Source organism: Dioscorea cayenensis, chromosome 20 (assembly GCF_009730915.1).
Source record: "Dioscorea cayenensis subsp. rotundata cultivar TDr96_F1 chromosome 20, TDr96_F1_v2_PseudoChromosome.rev07_lg8_w22 25.fasta, whole genome shotgun sequence".
In the NCBI taxonomy this organism is placed as follows: domain Eukaryota; kingdom Viridiplantae; phylum Streptophyta; class Magnoliopsida; order Dioscoreales; family Dioscoreaceae; genus Dioscorea; species Dioscorea cayenensis.
In genome coordinates, this window is record NC_052490.1 from 15,204,846 (window position 1) to 15,227,259 (window position 22,414).

Genomic DNA, 22,414 nt, shown 5'->3' on the forward strand with positions numbered 1-22,414 from the left:
TAAATAAGATAACCACAAGTGGAGACACAAAATACGGAGAAGTGGTATAAAATCGAGGAAAGGAGCAGGTCCGTTTTCAGTCATGATGCGGATTCCCTAGGTGGCTACTAAAGTGCACAGGATGCTAAGAATGTGTCAGGCAATTGAAGGTTTGGACTCGGAGATTTACATGATTAGGTCCAACCCGATGGTCACGACCATTGACCCCTAATCGGTATAAGTATTGATACGAAATTTCTTCGATCAAATCCTCATACGATTGCATGTAACAAGTGGGGAAATCCCTAATAAGGCGGAACACAACTTGGTCTAGCCCTAATGGTGGAGAGTACAGAATGCCGATGGTCACGGCGTGTCAGTACATGAATCCCTTCAAACTTGGTGTGTGTCTAGTACAAGGGCGATGGTCACGCTACCAAGTACAACCTAGCAGTTGGTTTTCTGGAGTTCCTCATGTAAGCAACACATCAAATGCACCAAGAATGAATCTCAAAAACACAACAGATTGCAATAAACAAACTTAAATCATCCAAATACACAAGTTCACCCCAAGGTTACGGCATCCGGTGACCTTGAGGGTCTACATCCATACAAACAAATCCAAGCAACAAATCCATGCAAACAACTACAAATGGCATATATAAAACTCCCTCAAACAATGGAAGAAGGAAGACAAGCCAAGCTAGGTGGAAAGGCTTCCACGGACGCCCTTAATCAGGCGGCTTCCAAATCGTCGACTCTACAAACTCCCAAAGAAGAGATCGATGAAGATCTAGCCAAATCCGAGACTTCTCCCCTTAGATTTCCCTTCTCCAAAACATGTAATCTTGCCTCTCAAAAGACTGGTGACTCGGCTGAAGAACTCTCCCAAAAACTCCTCCCCTTTGCCCTAGAAGAAATCGAAAGCTTCTTATATACCCCGTCGGTCCATGCGGGCTCCATGCGGGCGCATGGAGCCCGTGTGAAGCCTCCACACCAAAGGCCCAAAACCTGCCGGTGCTACGAGTGCGAGACTTGAATTTCAGCCAGAACCTCACGGGCATCCATGCGGCGCACATGGAGCCCGTGGAAAACTCCGACCAAATGCTCGCAAAGCAAGAACAATGACACGCTACGGTGCCTCTCTGGAGTGCCGGGACCTCAAAAATGCCGTTTTTGATATCGAATTCATCCGATTTGCATTTTTGAGCATTGTTTGACTCATTTAAGACCTCGCAACACCGAAATAACCAATTTAGACATAAAAAGCGGGCATCAATTCGATAGCAAATTCACAAAAGATACAAGATTAATACATATATAAAATACATACATTTAGGCGTTTATCAAATATCCCCACACCCTAAGCGCTTTTGCTTTGTCCCCAAGCAAACACACATGAAAAAGAATAAGGAAAAATGATAAGCGGCACAAATGTACGACCTCAAGCTCAAATAGTGAAGAACCCACGAGCACGTGATGATAGAAATGAATTTAAGAAAATGAGTTGTCTGATAACAAACTCGGTGCAAGAGATAGTCATGATTCCTTTAGAGTGCTTTCCGTGAGTGTGTGTATGCTTCATCCCTCGCTCTCCCCCCATTCACACCACGTTCAATGACTACCAGTGTTAAAAATGTTAAAGACACCCCTCAATAGTAGGTCAAGAGTCCTTCGGTCCACATTCAACACTTTAGTATCTAAGTGAATGCATGATTGAGTCCGGAGAACAAATACTTTTCCGAGTCCAGCTAGCGTAGGACGCACAAAATCAATTTATAATCTTTGCGAAGGATGCACATGCTCGATTAGGCACAAGAGCCACCCAACCTACTTGATTACAGTCTACATGAGACACATTCATGCTAAATTAGCAGAGAATCACCGACATAGACTCTAAGATAACAAATATATACATGTCTCCGAGCACCTTCATGCAGAAACTTCACTTAGGGATAAAAAGCAAAATGAAGAAAAGGACCAAAAGCTCTTAAAAAGACCATTGAGGGATGAATTTACCATTCTAACACTTTAAATCAAAGCGATGGGTTAAGCGAGGTCAAATGAAGCAGAAACACTGTGTCAAAAGCTGTGAAGAAAGCACTAGAAAGAAAAACACGACTTCCTTATAGCACAAAATAACCTTACAACTCATTACTATCATTCATTCAAGCCAGGAGGTTCCTAACAATATATCATAGCTATCACTGGTGAAGTAAGCATGCAAATAACCCATCCCCACACCTAGAATCGTACACTGCCCTCAATGTACACTAATCAGCGAGAACATGGTTGAGAATCCATAGTAAGTAAATGATAAAGAGATGCCCCAATTGTTTGATGAAGAGTGTTCGGGTGAAAGTGCGGTCATTGCTCAACAAAGGAGTAAAGGAGAAGAGGCAACAATCCGTGAGAAGTCCTACAAAAAATAAAAAGGCGATCATGACACTAAAGAGAAACAAGGGGAAGGAAAACATGCATAATAGTCAAAGTAAAAAGCGATACAAGTTTAGCCAGGAAATAACCCAAGCTAACAAAACAAGTTCAACCAACAAGCAACAAAATAAAACAAAATACAAAACAAAAGCTCAAGCCCAGAAAAAGTCGTGCTCCTATGCGGGTGGTGCTCGGCAAGAGATGCGGTGGTCTAAGGATGTGGTAGCCCCGAGGTGGTGCCGGAGGATGAAGAAAGGCGCTTGCAGCGAAAGAAAGAACTTCGTGCATGTCCCTTGCCAAGCGTCTCCGTCGTCTCGATGAGTCTCTTGATGTCCTTGGCGAAGGGAATGAAGCTCGCCTGACAGATCTCCTGGCGCGAAGCTCAACCGAGGCGGTGGTGCGTCTTGGGCTCGAGGAATCGGACTGTGGTGGAAGTGGTGATGCGCTCACTGTGGGTGAGTATCGAATAAGGGCATAGGTGTCACAGCGTTTCTCCACCATTCCCATGGAAAAACAAAGTAGCCATCCCCAAGGGTGAAAATCCACCAACAACGTGTAAGTCCCGGGTGTGTCCGATCAAACCCATACCTCGAATCAAACACGTGATGTATGGCCCAGCAAAAATAGATCCAAGGTGTGTATAAGTACCCTGATGGACGAACAATTCGGCAAAGAGATGACCAAGGTGGATCGGGTAGTGCTCAATGAGTGCTATAAAGCATGAGTAAGTCGAGGCGTGTGATTACCCAAGTGCTATCACGGCCGCAATACCTCGACTCAGCAGTGCGTGAACATAACGATGCGGCGGGATTGTGAAGGCAGGGATGCTTTCCGTGACTCATTCAGTGTGCCGACCAGAGATAATGTTCCAGAACCGTGTGTGTGTCATGGTGGCCGGAAAGTCAATCGGAAGACTTTGACATGCTGGTGTGTTCACAAATCCCACATCATACAAGCCCAAGAAACAACCCAATTGATCGTCAGTAATGGCATGCATTGTTCCAAAAGGTTGGAAGGTTATCCCGGATGGTCTCGCTAATTCAATTGTGCTTAGAACCTCCAAGGTAAGCTCATGGTAGGCGGATCATTAATTGAGACACTGCAGTCCCAACCATCATGATTGATCAACTCCGACCACGGTCTCGGCCAAACCTAGAGCTCGAGGTCATTGCGGTCAATTGTATGGATGATACCAAAGGGCTTGGACTTCAAGAGATTATAACGTGCCCTATGTTGTGGTAAGGCAAAGGATGGCACTCCACTTGATGCCGCATCGTATCGTGACCGTTTTGATAAAACTCGCTTGATCGGTATACCTATAGCACAAAAACAAGTGATCAAACCGATATTTTTGTGAATACAATCATAGGAGGTAACTAGAACATCATGGAATCAAGGAAAAATTGAAAACACAACAATTTTAATGTAAAGAATGAAAATTTCAGCCATTGCTACAGTAACTCACGAAAAAAAATTTGCAAGAGTTTCTCCTACACATCAAGCTTCCCAAAATTTACAAATGAAGGAAAAACTCAAAGAATTGGGCAACCACCACATCATAACAACCAAATATAACATTCAAGCATCAAAAATAGAATGAAAACACAATGAAACCCAAGTTTGTAGCAAAACCTAGAATTAGAGCTTGGAGGCTTGAGGTGATGAGATCCGGCGAAAAGGTTGATAAAACTTCGATTAAAACCCAAGAGCAAGTTTGCAAAGATGGAGGAGAGGTGATTAGAAAAGAAAAAAACTAGAAAAATTGTGGAGAAATGAGGTAGAGTGAAGGAGAGATGAGAGAGGAAAAACAAGAGGAGAAGAAGGAGAAGAGAGGAAGGGAACAAAGCCCCTTAAATGGGCTGGCCAGCCCATGCGGGCATCCATGCGGGCTCATGGCGCCCGCATGGGCTGGGAAAAACCCAACTGAGGGTCTCACGGGCGCCCATGCGGGCGCATGGCGCCGTGAGCCCCGCAGCGCGCAGCCAGTGAGGCCGATGAGCCACGGGCGCCCATCGGGAGCGTAGGCGCCCGTGAGCCTCAGCCCACGCACACAAGCACCCCGTGAGGGGTTCCATGCGGCCGCAAGGAGGGCCACAAGGCCCCGGAACATGCCACAAGTGTCCATACGGGCCGTATACAGCCCGTATGGACCTGGAAAATTGAAAATTTGGCATGGTTCCTCTTGCAAACACAATAAAATACGAATTACAACCATTTAAGCGCCGGGATGACAATAAAACACAACTAAACAATACTAATTCAAGGCCAAAGCTACACAAGAAAGCCTAAGCATGAGTTGAGCACGACAACAAAAATATGAGAACTTCATGAGCATATGCATTCAACCACAACTAAGAAACTAAAAGAAATACGAAAATTTAAAGACGATGAATTTAAAAACTTGGGTTGCCTCCCAAGAAGCGCTTGTTTAACGTCATTAGCTCGACGTACCTTTTTCTTACCTCAAGGTGGATCAAATGGTGGGGACTTACCTCCAAGTCCAAGAGAAGTGCTCCAAGATAGGTATGGCTTCAATCGGTGACCGTTAACCTTAAATGTGCCTTTCTCCGGATGAGTTATCTCGATGGCGCCATGGGGAAAGACTTGTGAAACTGTGAAGGGCATGTGCCACCTAGATTTTAACTTCCCCGGGAAGAGTCGTAACCTTGAATTATAGAGGAGAACCTGGTCCCCTTCCTTGAAATGCTTATCTTGTTTGATGTGTCGGTCATGATACTCCTTAATCCTTTTCTTGTAAAAGCAAGGAATTTTTCATATACCATAGTGCGCCATTCATCCAACTCACTAAGTTGGAACTTCCTCTTATAACCCGGTTAGATGAGGGTCGAAATTTAATTGTTTAATAGCCCAATATGCTTTATGTTCCAATTCAACGGGTAAATGGCAAGCTTTCCCGTGAGACTAGCCCTATAAGGGGTTGCTCCAAGAGGTGTTTTATATGTCGTCCGATATGCCGAGAGGGCATCATCCAAAATGATTTGTCCAATCCTTCTTGTGCTGACTTACAGATTTCTCCAAAATTCGTTTCAATTCGCGGTTGGAGACTTCAACTTGCCCACTAGTTTGAGGGTGATATGGAGTTGCAACCCTGTGTGATACTCCATATCGCCTGAGGGTGCTCATAAGCGTGAATTACAAAAAAATGAGTCCCCGATCGCTGATGATCGTTCTCGGAGTACCAAACCTGGAGAATAACTTTTTCAAAAATTTCACTACCACTCGTGCATCACTTGTGGGGGATGCATGTGCTTCTACCCATTTAGAAACATAATCCATAGCAACCAAAAATGAGCTGGTTACCACGGGAACTAGGGAAAGGGCCCATGAAAATCAATCCCCACACATCGAACACCTCACAAGCTTGGGTCCAGGTTTGCGGCATCTCATCTCTCCTTGAAATGTTTCCAGATCCGTTGGCACCCTATCGCAACATTGAACAAACTTACGTGCATCTTGAAAAATGGAAGGCCAATAAAAACACCGCATCTAGAATTTTTCTTGGTTGTCCGGTTAGCATCGTAGTGTCCCCAGTGGGACCGGCATGACAATGCTCCAAAATAGAATACCCTTCTGAATGAGATACGCACCTCCTCACCACCGATCAGTAGCAAGTTCTAAACAAATAGGGATCCTCCCGAAATAATATTTCGGATCGAGTAGAACTTTTTCCTTTGTTGATAAGATTAGCCCATCTGGGCGGCGTCCGGCAGAAGATAGTTTGCAAAATCAGTGAACCACGAAGTTTCTTCTTCTCTCAATATCCGAATGCTAAACAACTGCTCATCAGGAAAACCATCATTTATCTCCCTTCTTTCCTCGGTGCTCCCCAATGGGACCACAAGGCGAGATAGGTGGTCGTGACCCAAGTTTTTGGGCCCCCTGCTTATCCTTGATCTCTAAGTCAAATTCCTGAAGCAAGAGTACCCACCGGATCAGACGAGGTTTTGCATCCTGTTTGCTCAACAAATATTTCAAAGCGGAATGATCGGTGAACACGATCACCTTTGATAGCACTAAATATGAGCGAAACTTGTCAAATGCAAAAACCACGACAAAGCATTTCTTTCTCAGTGGTGGTATAATTTTCCTGAGCCCCATTCAATGTCTTGCTTGCATAGTATATAGGGTGAAAATGACCCCTCGGCGTTGCCCAAGAAGCTGCCCCCAACTGCTGAAGTCGCTAGCATCGCACATGAGTTCAAAAGTTAAATTCCAATCGGGAGACACGATGATCGGGGATTCAACAAGGTTTTTCTTGAGGGTAAGGAAAGCGGTCATACACTCATCACTGAACTCAAAGGCCGTGTCCTTCTCAAGGAGCTTTGTAAGTGGTTTTGGCGATTAATGAAAAAAATCCTTGACGAATCTTACGTCAAAAACACCCGCATGTCCCAAAAAAACTCCTAATGGCTTTCACCGAGCGTTGGGGGAGGCAGGTGATCGATAGTGGAAACCTTGGCCTTATCTACCTCAATTCCTTCTCTGCGATATCTTATGACCCAGACACAATGCCTTCCTTGACCATAAAATGACACTTTTCCCAGTTGAGAACCAAGTTAGTTTCCTCACATCTGGCTAAAACCCGCTCTAGATTTTTGAGGCAGCAGTCAAAAGAGTTACCAAAAACCCGAGAAATCGTCCATGAAGACCTCCATGATATCCTCCACTAGATCGTCAAATATAGCTATCATGCATCATTTGGAAAGTGGTCAGTGCGTTACATAATCCAAAAGGGCATCTGGGCGGTAAGCAAAAGTACCATAAGGGCATGTGAAGGTTGTCTTCTCCTGGTCTTCTGGGGCAATGGGGATTTGAAAATATCCAGAGAGGTCATCCAAGAAAGCGATGTCTGAGTGCCACTGCTAGTAGTTCAAGCATTTGGTCGATGAAAGCGTGAGGGAAATGATCTTTTCTAGTAGCATCATTGAGTTTTTCTAGTAGTCTATGCACACCGCCAACTTTGTGACCGTTCTAGTGGGGACTAATTCATTTTTCATTAGTGACCCTATCGTCATTTCCCCCTTTCTTTGGTACTACTTATGCGAGGGCTTACCCACTCACTATCGGAGATAGGGGTAAATGATACCGCATCAAGAAGTTTGATCACCTCACTGCACTTTCTACTTCTTTCATATTGGGGTTGAGCCTTCTCTGGGGTATAGCCGTTGGCCTATGATTATCCTCCATGAGAATCTTATGTGTACAGAAGGAAGGACTAATTCCTTTAATGTCTGAGATCTTCCACGCAATTGTTTTTTTATACTTCTTTAACACACTCAGAAGGTCAGATTTTTGCTTAGGAGTCAGGTCGGCGGCGATGATAATTGGGAGCTTTGATCCTTCTGCGAGAAAAGCATACTCCAGGTGTTTGGGTAGCGGCTTTAGTTCTAGTTCCGGCGGTTCCTCAATCGATGATTTCAGTCTCCCAAACTTCCCCAGATCAATATCCTCGAATCCTCTACACACGTCTTCCGTGGAGCTGCTACTATCCATGCACTCTTCTATAGCGTGAATCTCACCTTCGGATGATCCTGAGCTACTTCCCGACAAAAGATCTATTTCCTCATCATATTGATGAACTGGTATGCCAAAGGCATCAGAATTGTTCCTCACTTTCTCATGAATAGGGATGGGGGAAGGATTAGGTGGGATAAGCTCCACTACTGGCAACACACTATCGGATTTCAAATAATGCGTGAATAGGTCTTGCACACCATGCTCTCCCAGTGGTACAGCTCCAACCACATTGTAACGCTCAGACCGTCTCCAAATGTCAAAAATGTGTGTACTCGTCATTCCTTCTAATTCAAATGCCGTGAGAGATTCAAGTGGCGGATCCGAAATATGGGACTTGCAAACAGGAGGCGCCACTCCAACCGCTAACTGCATCCATAATGATAATGGATAGTGAATAACTGGGAAATATCAAAGAAAGAGAAATATTTATAGTGGAGAATAATTTCAAATGAATGGAGATATATGTACAAAAAGAAGCAGATGAACAAAATAAAAGAAACAATGGCTAAATTAATAAACTCTAAGTTTTCCGAGTATTCCTTGTGGGTCCCCGGCAACGGCGCCAAAAACTTGATGAGTGCGATCCACAAGTGCACGGAGTCGTCAAGTAATACCTCTCGTGCGAGCACGAGAGGGTCGTATTCCCTGGGCCCAAGGTTCTACCCTTACTTCCTCTTCGCTTATTGTCTAGCCGATGCATTCGAAAGGTTTCTCTAATCTATTAATTTAAATAAGATAACTACAAGTGGAGACTAAAAATACGGAGAGGGGTATAAAAATCGGGGAAAGGAGCGGTCACGGATCGCGGATTCCCTATGGGCTACTAAAGTGCACGAGGATGCTAAGAATGTCATGCAATTGAAGGTTTGGACACGGAGATTTCATAGATTAGGTCAACCCGATGGTCACGACCATTGACCCCTAATCCGGTATAAGTATTGACACGAATTTCTTCCGATCAAATCCTCATATGATTGCATTAACAAGTGGGGAAATCCCTAATTAGAGCCGGAACACAACTTGGTCTAGCCCTAATGGTGGAGGGTGCAGAATACCTGATGGTCACGGGCGTATTCGTACATGAATCCCTTCTAAACTTGGTGTGTCTAGTACAAGGGCGATGGTCACGCTACCAAGTACAACCCTAGCGAGTTGGTTTCTAGAGTTCTCATGTAAGCAACACATCAAATGCACCAAGAATGAATCTCAAAAACACAACAATTGCAATAAACAAACTTAAATCATCCAAATACACAAGTTCACCCCAAGGTTCACCGGCATCCGGTGACCTTGGGGTCTACTCAAATCCATACAAACAAATCCAAGCAACAAATCCATGCAAACAACTACAAATGGCATAATAAAAACTCCCTCAAACAATGGAAGAAGGAAGACAAGCCAAGCTAGGTGGAAAGGCTTCCCACGGACGCCCGCAATCGAGGCGGCTTCCCTCGTCGCTCTACAAACTCCCCAAAGAAGAGATCGATGAAGATCTAGCCAAATCCGAGCTTCTCCCTTAGATTTCCCTTCTCCAAAACATGTAATCTTGCCTCTCAAAGACTGGTGAAAATCGGCTTGAAGAACTCTCCCAAAAACTCCTCTCCTTTGCCCTAGAAGAAATCAGCTTCTTATATACCCCGTCAGTCTATCAGCGGGCTCCATGCGGGCGCATGGAGCCCGTGAAGCTCATGACCCAAAGGCCCAAAAACTCCCGCGGTGCTACGATGCGAGACTTGAGAATTTCCGAGCCAAAGCCTCACGGGCATCCATGCGGGCGCATGGAGCCCGTGAAACTCCCACCAAATGCTCGCGGCAAGAACAATGACACCTTTCATGATTGCGCTCATGGTGCTGGGACCTCAAAAATGCCGTTTTTGATGTCAAATTCATCCGATTTGCATTTTTTAGCATTGTTTGACTCATTTAAGACCTGCAACACCGAAATAACCAATTTAGACATAAAACGGGCATCAATTCGTTAACATATTCACAAAAGATACAAGATTAATACATATAAAATACATACATTTAGTCGTTTATCATTTCCCAAGAAGCGCTTGTTTAACATCACTAAGCTTGACGTACCTTGTCTTACCTAACGGGGGTTCATAGATGACGGTTGCCCTCTTACCCATAACTTGAAAGCATGATGAGCAAAGTCTCTTGAAGGTAGAGGAGGAATCATTTGGCTTGGTACCACCTAGCAAAGGTTCATCTAACTTGTTCAGTTCACGCGCATCCCTAACAGCCTTGGGGCGTTTTCGGTGGCATCTCCTTGCCCTCTTCATCTTCCGGAGCACCTTCTTCATGATCCCCGGGTTAGATGGTACTTGTTTCTCAATACCAAGCATCATTACTTCTTCATTGTCCATATCATGGTCGAACAAACTCTCGTACAGGTCCGGATTAAACATTTTCTACATGTATTCATCAATAATCTCATCAGCAGTGTTAAGAAAGTAAAGAGTATAATCAAAGTCAAGAAAATGTCGCATGGCTTCTGCGAGGCGGTATTCGAGCATATTATCTCCAACCCTCAATGTCAACTCCCCGCCGTCCATGTCGATCAATGCCTTGGAAGTGCGCAAGAATGGCCTCCCAAGTATCAAAGGAACATCCGCATCCTCATCGACGTCCAACACCACAAAATCTACAGGAAATATATATTTGTCAACTTTGACAAGCACATCTTCAATAATCCCCCACGGATGTCTCACTATTTGGTCCGCCAATTGCAATTTCCTCCGAGTGGGCCTAGGCTCTTCCAAGCCTAGCTTGTAAAAGAAGGAATATCATTGATACTGGCCCCTGAGTCCGCTAATGCCATTTCTTCACCCAATTTGCTAATGTTGCATGGAATGATAAAGCTCCTGGGTCATTCTTCTTGTTCGGCATATTCTTTTGTAAGACCGCCAAGCAAGACGCATCTAGAATCACGGAGGCACTCTCATCATATTTCCTATTGTTGCTCAACAAGTTCTTCAAGAATTTTGCATATTTAGGCATTTGGGACAATGCCTCAACAAAAAGAATATTGATGTGGAGTTGCTTGAAGAAACTCAGGAACTTCTTGTACTGTTTATCCGCTTGGTCATTCTTCAATCTAGAAGGATAAGGGATTCTTGGCTTGAAAGATGGGGCCACTACCTCCTTCTTTTTGCTTGCTCCCTCCTCAACCTCTATGACATCGGTTGCATCTACATTGGGCTTCTCACTTGGAAGCCTACCCTCAACCTCACGACCACTTTTCAAAGTGATTGCCTTCACATGCTCTTTAGGATTGGTCTCGGTATTACTTGGCAAGCTTCCTAGTGGTCTCTCCAATAGAGATTTCGCAATTTGCCCCACTTGGTTCTCAAGATTGTGCAAAGAAGTGGTGTGGTTGCGAAGTGTAGCCTCGACTGATTGAAACCTTGTATCCGATGTTTACACAAATCTAGTCAAGGCCTTCTCTAAATCAGTTATTCGGGTCTCCAAGCCTGAAACTCGGTTCTCCATGTTCGGGGCTTGTTGTTGTTGGAAACCCGGCGGTGCCATGGCCTTTTGTGGTCCTTGGTTGCTCCACGAAAAATTGGGATGATTCTTCCAACCTGGATTGTTGGTGTTACTAGACTTTCTCCACCGAAGATGCATCACCAATAGAGATCGAGCAATCGGATAGAGGATGTCCTCCACCGCACCCGGTGCAATTAGTCACGGTCGCCGCCCTATTAGAAGTTAGAAGGTCTAACTTCTTGCTCAATGATTCCACTTGAGCCGCCAAAAAGGTTACCGCATCTATTTCATGGAGCCCGGCCACCTTTTTCCTTTCCGGCGCATTCCATTGATAACTAATCATGGCCATGTCCTCCACTAACTGTCGGGCTTCTTCTAGGGTTTTACTCCCCATTGTACCCCCTGCGGCGCCATCTTACAATTGCCTTGTACTCGGATTCAACCCATTGTAGAAGGTTTGAATAATCATCCATTCGGGAAATTCGTGTTGTGGGCACCTCTGCAAAAGATCCTTGAAGCACTCCCATGTCTCAAACAATGATTCTAACTCCATCTGTACAAACGACAATATCTCATCCCAAAGCTTGGCCGACTTCCCCGGAGGAAAGTACCTAGCAAGAAAAGCTTCGACCATCTCACTCCAAGTCATGATGGAGGCTATGGGCAAGGAATGAAGCCACTCCTTGGCTCTTCGCTTGAGAGAGAATGGGAAAGCCCTCAATCTAATAGCATCATCCGATACACCATTAATCTTCAGCATATCACAAACTTCCAAGAAGTTCTCTATGTGGTTGTTTGGGTCCTCATCGGCCAAATCGTTGAACTACTCTTACTGCTGAATCATTTGATGAATGCCGGTTTCAGCTCAAAGTTCAGAGCTGTGATCGGGGGTCGCATAATACTCGATTGTGTACCCAAAACTGAGGGTCTAGCATAATCATAAAGTGTCCTCTGTTGCTCATTCTGTTCTACCATATTATGTGACCCTTCAACTTCTATTTCAGCTTGATTAGACGGTTCTTGCACAGGTTCTTTCCCCTTCTACTGAGTGTACATTCAAGTTCCGGATCTCCTTTAACCAATGTCAAAGGATTTCCTTGGGTCATAACCTGGAGCTGCACCAAAAGAAAGAAAACAAATCAGAACAATGATAGAAAAAGAAGATGTGAAATAGAATGAATGAATGAATAGATAAGAAAACAAAGTGCAAAGTATCTCTAAACGCCTACTGCCTGACAACGGCTCCAAAAACTTGACAATGCCCCTTGCGTATGTCCCGCAAGTGCACGGGTTTGTCGAGTAATAAAATCCCAGGTGAGTGGGTATCGTATCCACAAGGAGTAGGAAATAAAAATACTTAAATTGTTTCTTAACCAAGTGAAAGATGAATAATGGTTTTGTTAACAAAATATAATGTAAACAAGAATAAAAGATACAAGAAAGAGAAGAAGAAGTAAAAGGGAGGTAAGGCAATCGATATAAATGAGGTACTTGGATATTGTTCCGCCTAGGACGATCGGTTCAACTGCAAAACCCTCTATTATGCTTTCTAACTAATGCATTAATCAGTCGTGGAGATCCTTCAATACATGGTCCCAAATCTAAGGTCAACCATGCCTGACTCTATACATGTCCCGGAGGAGAAATCGAACAATCTCAACACCTCACACTCGTACAAAATTGCAATTAGTTCATGATTGTTAATAGGGATGTGAAATTTTGTTCTTGCTTTCTTGGTTTTAAGTTTTGTGGATCTTTTCTTCAGTGAAGTTTCAGATTTGTGCTAAGTTTGTGAATTGTGGTTATTGTGTTAGGTTGTAATGCTTGGATCGGATGCTGCTGGTAAGACTACAATACTATACAAGCTGCACATTGGCGACGTTTTATCAATAGTTCCACCAATTAGTATGTTGTTGTTGATGGGTATTATTTATGTTGATTGATTTGCATTGAGTTATAAGGCACAATTTTCAAGCATTTACTGGTATGCATATTGTGTTTGACTTGTTTTCAATGCTATCATTTCTTGAGTTATTTGCTGTGGCTAAAACTTGTGGTGAACTTGTTTTCTTCAAATTATTCATTGAGGCATTTTTGCATCCATCATCTTGGCTCAATGCAGTGGCGGCGCCGGGGTGTGGCGAGGAGGGACATCCGCCACACCCTCCACAGGGAAAAAAAACCCTGAGGATTGAGTTGTGCATCTAGACTTCATGATTTAATCTCAGCCATCCATGCTTCTCTTCATTCTCTTTTCAGTAGCTGCCTCAAACTAATGCCATTCCACTTGATCAAATTCATCACAGCCCTTGATTGATTCTTGGTCACAACTTAATGAACAAAAGTCCATCCACTTGCCTTGCCTCGAACTAAAGCTATTCATCCATGATGATTTAATCTCAGCCATCCATGCTTCTCTTCATTCTCTTTTTCGATGAGTCGCCTCGAACTAATGTCATTCCACTTGATCAAATTCATCACAGCCCTTGATTGATTCTCGGTCACAACTCAACGAACAAAAGTCCATCCACTTGCCTTGCCTCGAACTAAAGCTATCCATCCATGATGATTTAATCTCGACCCATCCATGCTTCTCTTCATTCTCTTTTCGATGAGTCGCCTCGAACTAATGCCATTCCACTTGATCAAATTTCATCACGAGCCCTTGATTGATTCTCGGTCACAACTCAACGAACAAAACGACCATTCAAACACCTGAAAACACCTATTACCCTTCTACTCAAAACTAAAGACACCAAGACAACAGCAGTAACTGCAACTCAGTTTCTCTTCATCAATTCATCTGCAAATTCACTTCTGCTTCAATCACAGCTGACAGTCATGTAGAGTCACGAGTGGTAGGCTGCACATTACATGTTTGTAGAAATGCCTCATAGAGTCAGTTATATAAGACTAATCATTAATTGGTGTTGGCATAGCACATGTTTGTAGAAATGCCTCATAGGGTCAGTCATATCACATGTGAATTATTAGCCTATTAGGTTATTAGCCTATTACCACTTTGTAATTGTAGTAACTTGTCTCCTTATATTTTGTACTCATGCATTATTAGAATGAAAGGCAACAATTTAGAGATTTGGCATTGACTCATTATGTTTGTTTTTCAGAAAAATCTCATCTCTTGGATTTGATATCAAGATTTGGCTTTGCACATAGAAAGATTGGCCATATTGGTAAGTGTTTGTTTAATCATTTTTTTTTTTTAGAATTCCATCACCAAATATGTTGTTTTTTATTTTTTGACTTCTAGTTTTTCATGTGATATTTTGTAAATTGACTTCACCATTAGATTCTTGGAGGCTTTACATTTGTTTGCATGCTTATGATCTTTGATTTGTTTATTTAAATGCATTGATTGTAAATTGTTATTGTTATTAATAGGAATTTCAAAAATGAAAAAGTATTTCATGCCAATAAACCCGAGTCCTTCATCAACTCCCGAACCATCAACAACGAATAATGAAACTCCTATTGACCAAGCTAGTGGAAAAAGACCTCGTGTAGAGGTAGAAGTTTTCGATAATGATATAGTTAGTGATCCGGGCTTGAGAAATCCAATTGATAGCTTTCCCTTAGAGATGAGGGATACATTGAGAAGGAGATACTTAGCTAAAGGGCGTTGTCAACCAGTTGGGCATCAATTTCCTCAAACAAATAAAAGGAGGTTTCTCCCTAATTGGTTTAAAAGATTTTCTTGGCTAGAGTATAGTGTTTCCAAAGATAAAGCATTTTGTTTATATTGATACTTGTTTCCCAATAAAGGAAATAATAGCAATAAAGGTGGCGGCGATGCTTTTACGGAAGTTTGGTATAGTAATTGGAAAAATGGCATGCAAAATTTTATTGCTCATGAAGGAGGTCCGGAAAGCCCACACACATTTGCAAGAATTAAGGTTGAGCAATATCAAAACCAAAGGGAGAATATTGATTTTGTTTTTTCTTCAAAGAATGTTGCTAATGAAGATGAGTATCGTGTTCGGTTGACAACAGTTGTAAGAGTAGCTCGATATCTTTTGGGTGAAGGATTGGCTTTTCGAGGACACGATGAGTCACCAAAATCAATGCACCGAGGCCATTTTCTTGAACTTTTAAATTGGTTTTGTAAGTATAATGAAGAAGCAAACAAAGTGATGCTATCAAATGCTCCTAAAAACAATCAATTGACTTCATCTACCATTCAAAGGCATATTATTGAAGCTTGTGGAAAGGAAACTAGAAAAGTCATTTTGAATGAGATCGGAGACAAGTTCTTTTCTCTTTTGCTTGATGAGGCCCGAGATAGTTCTATGAAAGAGCAAATGGCTGTGGTTTTGAGATTTGTCAATGATGTAGGAGAAATTGTTGAACGCTTTGTTGGAGTGGTTCATGTAATCGAGACTTCTACACAGTGTTTAAAGAATGTTGTTGATGAATTCTTTGCGATAAATGGGTTGTCACTATCAAGACTTAGAGGTCAAGGTTATGATGGAGCTTCTAATATGTGTGGTGAGCTTAATGGATTGAAAGCACTCATTCTAAATGGAAACAAGCATGCGAATTATATTAATTGTTTTGCTCACCAACTCCAGTTAGTTGTTGTATCTGCTGCAGAGGAAAATCATGATGTGAGTCAATTCTTTGATTACGTTTCTATGATTGTGAATATGGTTGGAAGTTCATGTAAAAGGCATGATGCTCTTCGACAAGCACACCGTGATAAAGTTGTGCAAAAACTACAAAGTGGTGAGATTTCAAAAGGGCAGGGTCAAAATCAAGAAATAAGCTTAGCTCGACCAGGTGCTACTCGTTGGGGTTCTCACTATAAAAACATTACTCCGGCTATTTGATATGTGGGATTCATTGGAAGAGGTGCTTTTTTTGCAATACAACAAGATGGTGAGATAAGGAAAAAAATCGAGAGCACTTTGCTAGGGGTTTGTTGGATAAAATGGGTTCTTTTTGAGTTTATATTTACGGGAAAGTTAATGTTGTATATTTTTAGGAGTAGCGGATCCTTTATCAAAGATTCTACAAGCCAAAGATCAAAAAACATAGCCACTGCTGTTCGTATGGTTGAAGCATTGAAATGCAAGTTACATGCATATAGAGAAAATGGTTGGGAAAATTTGTTGAAGGAAACCACTGAATTACGTCTAAAAGCATAAAATTAAAAGTACCAAGCATGGACTGAAAATTATCGAAAGCCGTCGTATTACACTTGTTGATGGAGAACCAATGACTTATATTCATCATTTCCGTGTGGAAATCTTTGCAACGGTATTTCATTCTATTTTCATTTTCTTATAATTGATAAATATGTATGTTATTGGTTTTGATACTTGAAATGAATTGTCTTTTAAATATGGTAGGTAATTGATGAGGTTGCTGAAGAATTGAACAATCGTTTCAATGAGGCAAACACTAATTTGCTTAAGGGTGTATTGAGTCTTGATCCTTCCAACAACTTTGCTCGTTTTGATCATCATGAAATACTCCATCTTGCTAGATTATACTCTGAAGATTTCTCTACTGCTGAGCTTGCTGAGCTTCACTACCAACTTGAACTCTACATTGATGCTATAAGAGGGGATCCAGATTTCTATAATCTTGTTGATGTTGGAGCTCTTGCAATAAAGATGGTGAAAGCATAAATATCATATTTGTTTTTCCTTTGGTGTATCGACTCATTGAGCTAGCATTGGTGTTACTAGTTGCCACGACTCTTTGTTGAGAGATGTTTTTTTCGAGCAATGAATGTTGTGAAGACCGATTTGCGCAACCGACTTGCGGATGAACTCTCTGTCAGATTGTTTGGTGTGTTACATTGAGAAAAAAATATTCATTAGCATTGATGAAGAAACAATTATGCAAAGGTTTCAAAAGTTGGCATCTCGCAAAAACTATTTGAAACCTCTCAAAGGTTCCGGTGCTTGAAGTACTCCATTGGTTAGGAAAAATTAGTTGTTATTCATGTACTTGTGTATAATAATGAAGTTTTTTTGAATTAATTTGACTTTCTTGTTATTGAATAGATCAATTAACTTTTGATATGTTTTTTATGTATTTATGTTTCATGTTTGTATGCCAAATTTTTTGTTGACCGGTCGGAATGTTTATTCAGCGGCTGGAAATTTTTTTTCCGTCAACTTTTGCCCCACCCTCTGACGGAGTCTGGCACCGCCACTGGCTCAATGAATCCTTTAGTGCCTTTTGGGTCTGATAAACCAAGAGGATCAAGCCCATAATCACCAGGAAAACTGCAAAATTCATCATCATATATACATATAAGATTAGGTTCTTCTCAATTAATCACTGTAAATATGATTCTTGTTTCTGCATGCATGCATGATTTACATTATATCATGTTGGAACGTTAAATTGAAGAAGTGAAAGTTGATAATGATTTAATTAATTACCTTCCATCCAAATAAGTAAGCGATTGCTTTGATGCAAACCATAGTTGTTTGTCTGCTCCTTGCTGAAACAAACAAATAATTAAAACATTAAATACATTTCATCATCAATATATACATGTGAATAATTGATTAACCTTAGTAGCATGCTAATGTTCTTTGTTATTTGTTTCTTAATCTTTTTGCAATCCAGGGAACTTTATTCAGTCTTGATTAGTCCTTTGTTCACAAATTCAATGCGAAGGTTGATATCTTTCATCCAAGATGATTAAAGATAAAATATCCATTTTTTAAATATGTGCGATATAATGTTTGAATAGGAATGGCCTCAGGAAATAATCTATTTTAATCTTAATTATTAATAATAAACACATCAATCTCCTTAAACATATATTATGTCCATCACACTTTATATATATATATATATATATATATATATATTACGTACAATTGTTTTTGCTATCTTGGATGTAGTTGGTTACAACTGTAGCAAGTTATTCTCACTGTTTCTTACTATCATTGAAGTTTTATCATCTATTAACCTGACAAATTGCATGTGGTGCTCTGCTATTTCCATACTCTTTCTCTGGCATATATATACTTTGTTGTCCACAATAAGACCACAATGGAGGTTTGGAAATTTAATTTCTGAATTAGTTTTCCTGAATTATATTGTTTCTCATCTTTTGCATGGTTTTCACAAACCTATTTTAATATAAAATAGATTTGTAAGAAGAGAATAACCAAAGAAAACAAAAGGATATGCCTAGATCACCGTATGTTTTGTACATGGTTTTCACAAATCTATTTTAATATATAATTGTTAATATTATTATTTTAATATATAATTGTTAATATTTAATACTATTAATCAAAGATTTAAAAACCGGACTGGTCAGCGAACTGGTTGGCTAATCGATTTACGGTTCAACCAATCCAATCTGTTCTACTTGCCAGTTCAATAGTTTTCTATTTTTTTAATTTTTTTAAAAAAATAAAGAATAATTTTGATAAGTAGGAACATGTCCTTTTCACCACCAAGCCAACTACTTAACACAGGCCGAAGTTGTCTTTGAATAAATAACCTTATAAACCTCTAAATTATTTTGGCCATAAATCATAATAACAAAAAAAAAAATCTCTTGATGGTTGCAGTAACTTTTCAAAATAATAATAATAATAATAATAATAATAATAATAATAATAATAATAATAATAATAATAAATAATCAACGCAATATATGAAGATAGCCTAAACCTTTGCATTTCAGTCATTGCTGCTCCGCGCTTCAACTGTCGTTCGTGGTCCCGAACTCCATGGCCAACGTGCATCCTCTCCAGCCAGGCCTCATCCATGGCGGCCGGATCCGTGTCCTCAAACCATCCTCTTCCTCCTCCACCGCACCCATCGTATACTGGATGTTCTGCGACCAGCGAGCTAGCGACAACAGGGCCCCTCCTCCACGCTGCCGACCTCGCCGTCGCTCCTCCGCCCCTCTTGCTGTTTTTAAATTTCAACTTTATTGAAATTTTTAATTTTTTTAAACCCGGTTTGGTCGCACCGATTCACCGGTTCCCTATCTAAATCCGGTTCATAATCGGTTCGATCAAAACCGGTTTAATTTATATGGCTGAACCAATTTGGTGATCAGTCTGATCCTATTTTTAAATCCTTGCTATTAATGAGTTCATATTTATATAAATGCATTCTCAAAATCAAAGCCAGACAGAATTAAAGTGGTGGGCCCGGCCCATGTGAGATTAACTGCAAAGAGAAGGGAGGAAAGAGGAATTAGGAGAAATTTTAAATGGAACTCTAGGTGGTTATGTTTATTTCGATGAGGGATCTGTTGGATAATATGTATATATTGTATGTTAAAGCAGAAAATATGGCTGCGTTAGAGTTGACATGGAGAGTTTGCTTAAAAAAAAAGGAAGAAATAAAGTTAGTGGGATCTCTGTTTGCTTAGAATCTATCATTATGAACAATGGGTGTGGATAATTCGAGGACTCGGAAAATATGGCTGTTTATATAGAAAATTATTATTCCTAATCCCATTAGGAAATTAGCATTGTGCTTTGAATTCATATCAAACAAAAAAAGGAGATAAATAAAAATCATAGTGATAAATCATATTCTCCTACTTCAAATAGGAGCAAAAAAAGGAGTTAAGGGGCATTATCCTATTCCAAATGAAAGTAGGGGGGTAAATAAAAAATAATAAAATAATAATAATAATAATGATATAAAAAAAGAGGAGAGAGAATATATGTATATATATTTGAAGATATATATACATGTCGTTTGAAATTTAAAAAAAAATATACATATATATTTTATAATAATGAATAAAATATAATAATAAAAAGGAGAGAAATTCAAATATATATGAAAATATATATTATGGATAAGATAGGAAATTTTGAATTCAAAAATATAAAAAAATTAAAAAAAATAGAAAAATAAAAAAAATAAAAAAATCTCCTGGGAGTTGGAGATTCTTCGGGGTGTTGAGGATCTTCGGGGCCTAAGGAGAAGAGGGGAAGATTTTTTTAAAAAAAACAAAAGGAAAAAAGGAGAGACAGAACAAGGGGAGACTGGAAAAAAGAAGAGAGAAGAAAAGATAGAGGAAAGAACAAGGAAGGATAGGACGTAGAGAGCTTCGGCAGATAAAAAAGGGGACGATTGGAAGGTATCATGGCTTTGTTTCTCTTTTTAAAAAAAAATTAAATTATTTTTGCATGTAAAGAGAACCGGATGCCTGTGCCCATGTTAGTATGAATTTTTTTAATGTTTTTTCATGCATTTAAAGAAAGGCAACCATGCATGTGCATGCATTGATATCCTGTTTTTTTTCTTTTTCTTTTCTCTCTCTCACTGTCTCTCTCTAAATATATATATATATATAATTATGTTCATGCTTTTAAAGAGGAAAAAACACATGCAGTATTCTCTCTTCTCTCTCGTTCATGCTTTCTCTCTCTCTCAAAATATATATAATTTCTTTTCATGCATGAACGCATATGTCTTAGCCTGAACCTTTTTTTCTTTAAAAATATATATATATATATATATATATATATATATATTTCATGCATTTAAAGGGAATCACATGTACGTGCATGCATTAGCACGTATTTCTTTCCTCTCTCGTTCAGTGTTTCCTTTCTTTTCCTCTCTCCCTTGACGCTTGTGCACGAAACCATTTTTTTCAATCGGTGATAATGGTTGTATGGGCCCCATGGAGTCAAAAGATATGAGCTAGGGGATTTACGTTTCTATGCCTTTGCAAGAGAATAAAAAAAGAATGAAGCATTGGTTAAGCCTGATCTTGGTCTTGTATTAATAGCCTCTTCTAAAAGTTTGAAGACTAGTATGCAAGAATCAAATGTCGAAGGGTTCATTTAAATCCGAGAGCAACTGAAATTTTAGTTGGCAAAAGAAATGAGGAAAACTGGCTAGAAGATGAGGCTGCTGTTAAAAAAAAATGTGGAAAAATGGAAGGGTGAGTGGAAAAGAAAGAGATATGAAAAATGAAAGAGTGAGTAAAAAAAAAGAAAAAAAAATAAAAATAAAAGGGAGTAGTAAAAAAAGAGAAGAGATGAAAAGTAATAAAAAAAGGAGAAAAGAAAAATATAAAAAAAAAATGGAAGGGTGAGAAAAAAAAAGAAGCGAAAAAAAAAAGAGAAAAGAAAGGATGAGTTAAAAAGTGAGAATAAAAAAAATGAGAAAAAAAATGAAGGATGAATTTGAGTAGGTTTATTTTGGTAATTTTCTTTGCAGGACTCCTCTTTTAAAATCCTATGAAATTTCTCTAATTCCACCTTAATTTTCTTGGGGTAACGAGAAATCTTCATAAAATTTTCTCTAATTCCACCTTGAGCTTTGGCTTTCTTGGGGTAACGAGAAAATTTTCAAATTTTCTCTAATTCCACCTTGATGCCTTGGCTTTCTTGGGGTAACGGAAAAATTTTCATATTTTCTCTAATTCCACCTTGAGCTTTGGCTATCTTGGGGTAACGAGAAAATTTTCATATTTTCTCTAATTCCACATTGAGCTTTGGCTTTGTTGGGGTAACGAGAAAATTTTTCTTAAATTTCTCTAATTCCACCTTGAGCTTTGGCTTTCTTGGGGTAATGAGAAAATCTTCATATTCTCTCTAATTCCACCTTGAGCTTTGGCTTTCTTGGGGTAACGAGAAATTTTCATAAAATTCTCTCTAATTCCACCTTGAACTTTGGCTTTCTTGGGAGTAGTGAGAAAAATTTTTCTTAAATCTCTCTAATTCCACCTTGAGCTTTGGCTTTCTTGGGAGTAGCGAGAAAAATTTTTCATAAAATTCTCTCTAATTCCACCTTGAAGCCTTGGTTTTCTTGGCGTAACGAGAAAATTTTCATATTTCTCTCTAATTCCACCTTGAGCTTTGGCTTTCTTGGGGTAACGAGAAATTTTCATAAAATTCTCTCTAATTCCACCTTAAAGTCTTGACACTCTTGGGGTAAAGAGAAATTTTTCATAAAAAAAATCAAACTCTTTCTTCAAGCTCACTTT

At 40.1% G+C, this 22,414-nt stretch overlaps 2 protein-coding genes and 1 non-coding gene across 3 annotated transcripts; all 3 read left to right on the top strand.

Moving 5' to 3' along the window:
* Nucleotides 1-10,439: 10,439 nt before the first annotated feature.
* On the top strand, nucleotides 10,440-16,295 carry LOC120251321 (zinc finger MYM-type protein 1-like). The gene is made up of 4 exons (XM_039259870.1): nucleotides 10,440-10,463; nucleotides 13,263-13,353; nucleotides 14,577-14,642; nucleotides 15,232-16,295. The coding sequence occupies exons 1-4, from the start codon at nucleotides 10,440-10,442 to the stop codon at nucleotides 16,293-16,295; spliced, it is 1,245 nt and encodes a 414-aa protein (XP_039115804.1).
* Nucleotides 11,928-12,033, top strand: LOC120252355. The gene has a single exon (XR_005533892.1). It is a non-coding gene; the product is annotated as a small nucleolar RNA R71 (small nucleolar RNA).
* A 388-nt stretch (nucleotides 16,296-16,683) lies between the features above and the next one.
* Nucleotides 16,684-17,099, top strand: LOC120251322. Its single transcript, XM_039259871.1, has 2 exons — nucleotides 16,684-16,725; nucleotides 16,818-17,099. The coding sequence occupies exons 1-2, from the start codon at nucleotides 16,684-16,686 to the stop codon at nucleotides 17,097-17,099; spliced, it is 324 nt and encodes a 107-aa protein (XP_039115805.1).
* The last annotated feature ends 5,315 nt before the right edge of the window (nucleotides 17,100-22,414 follow it).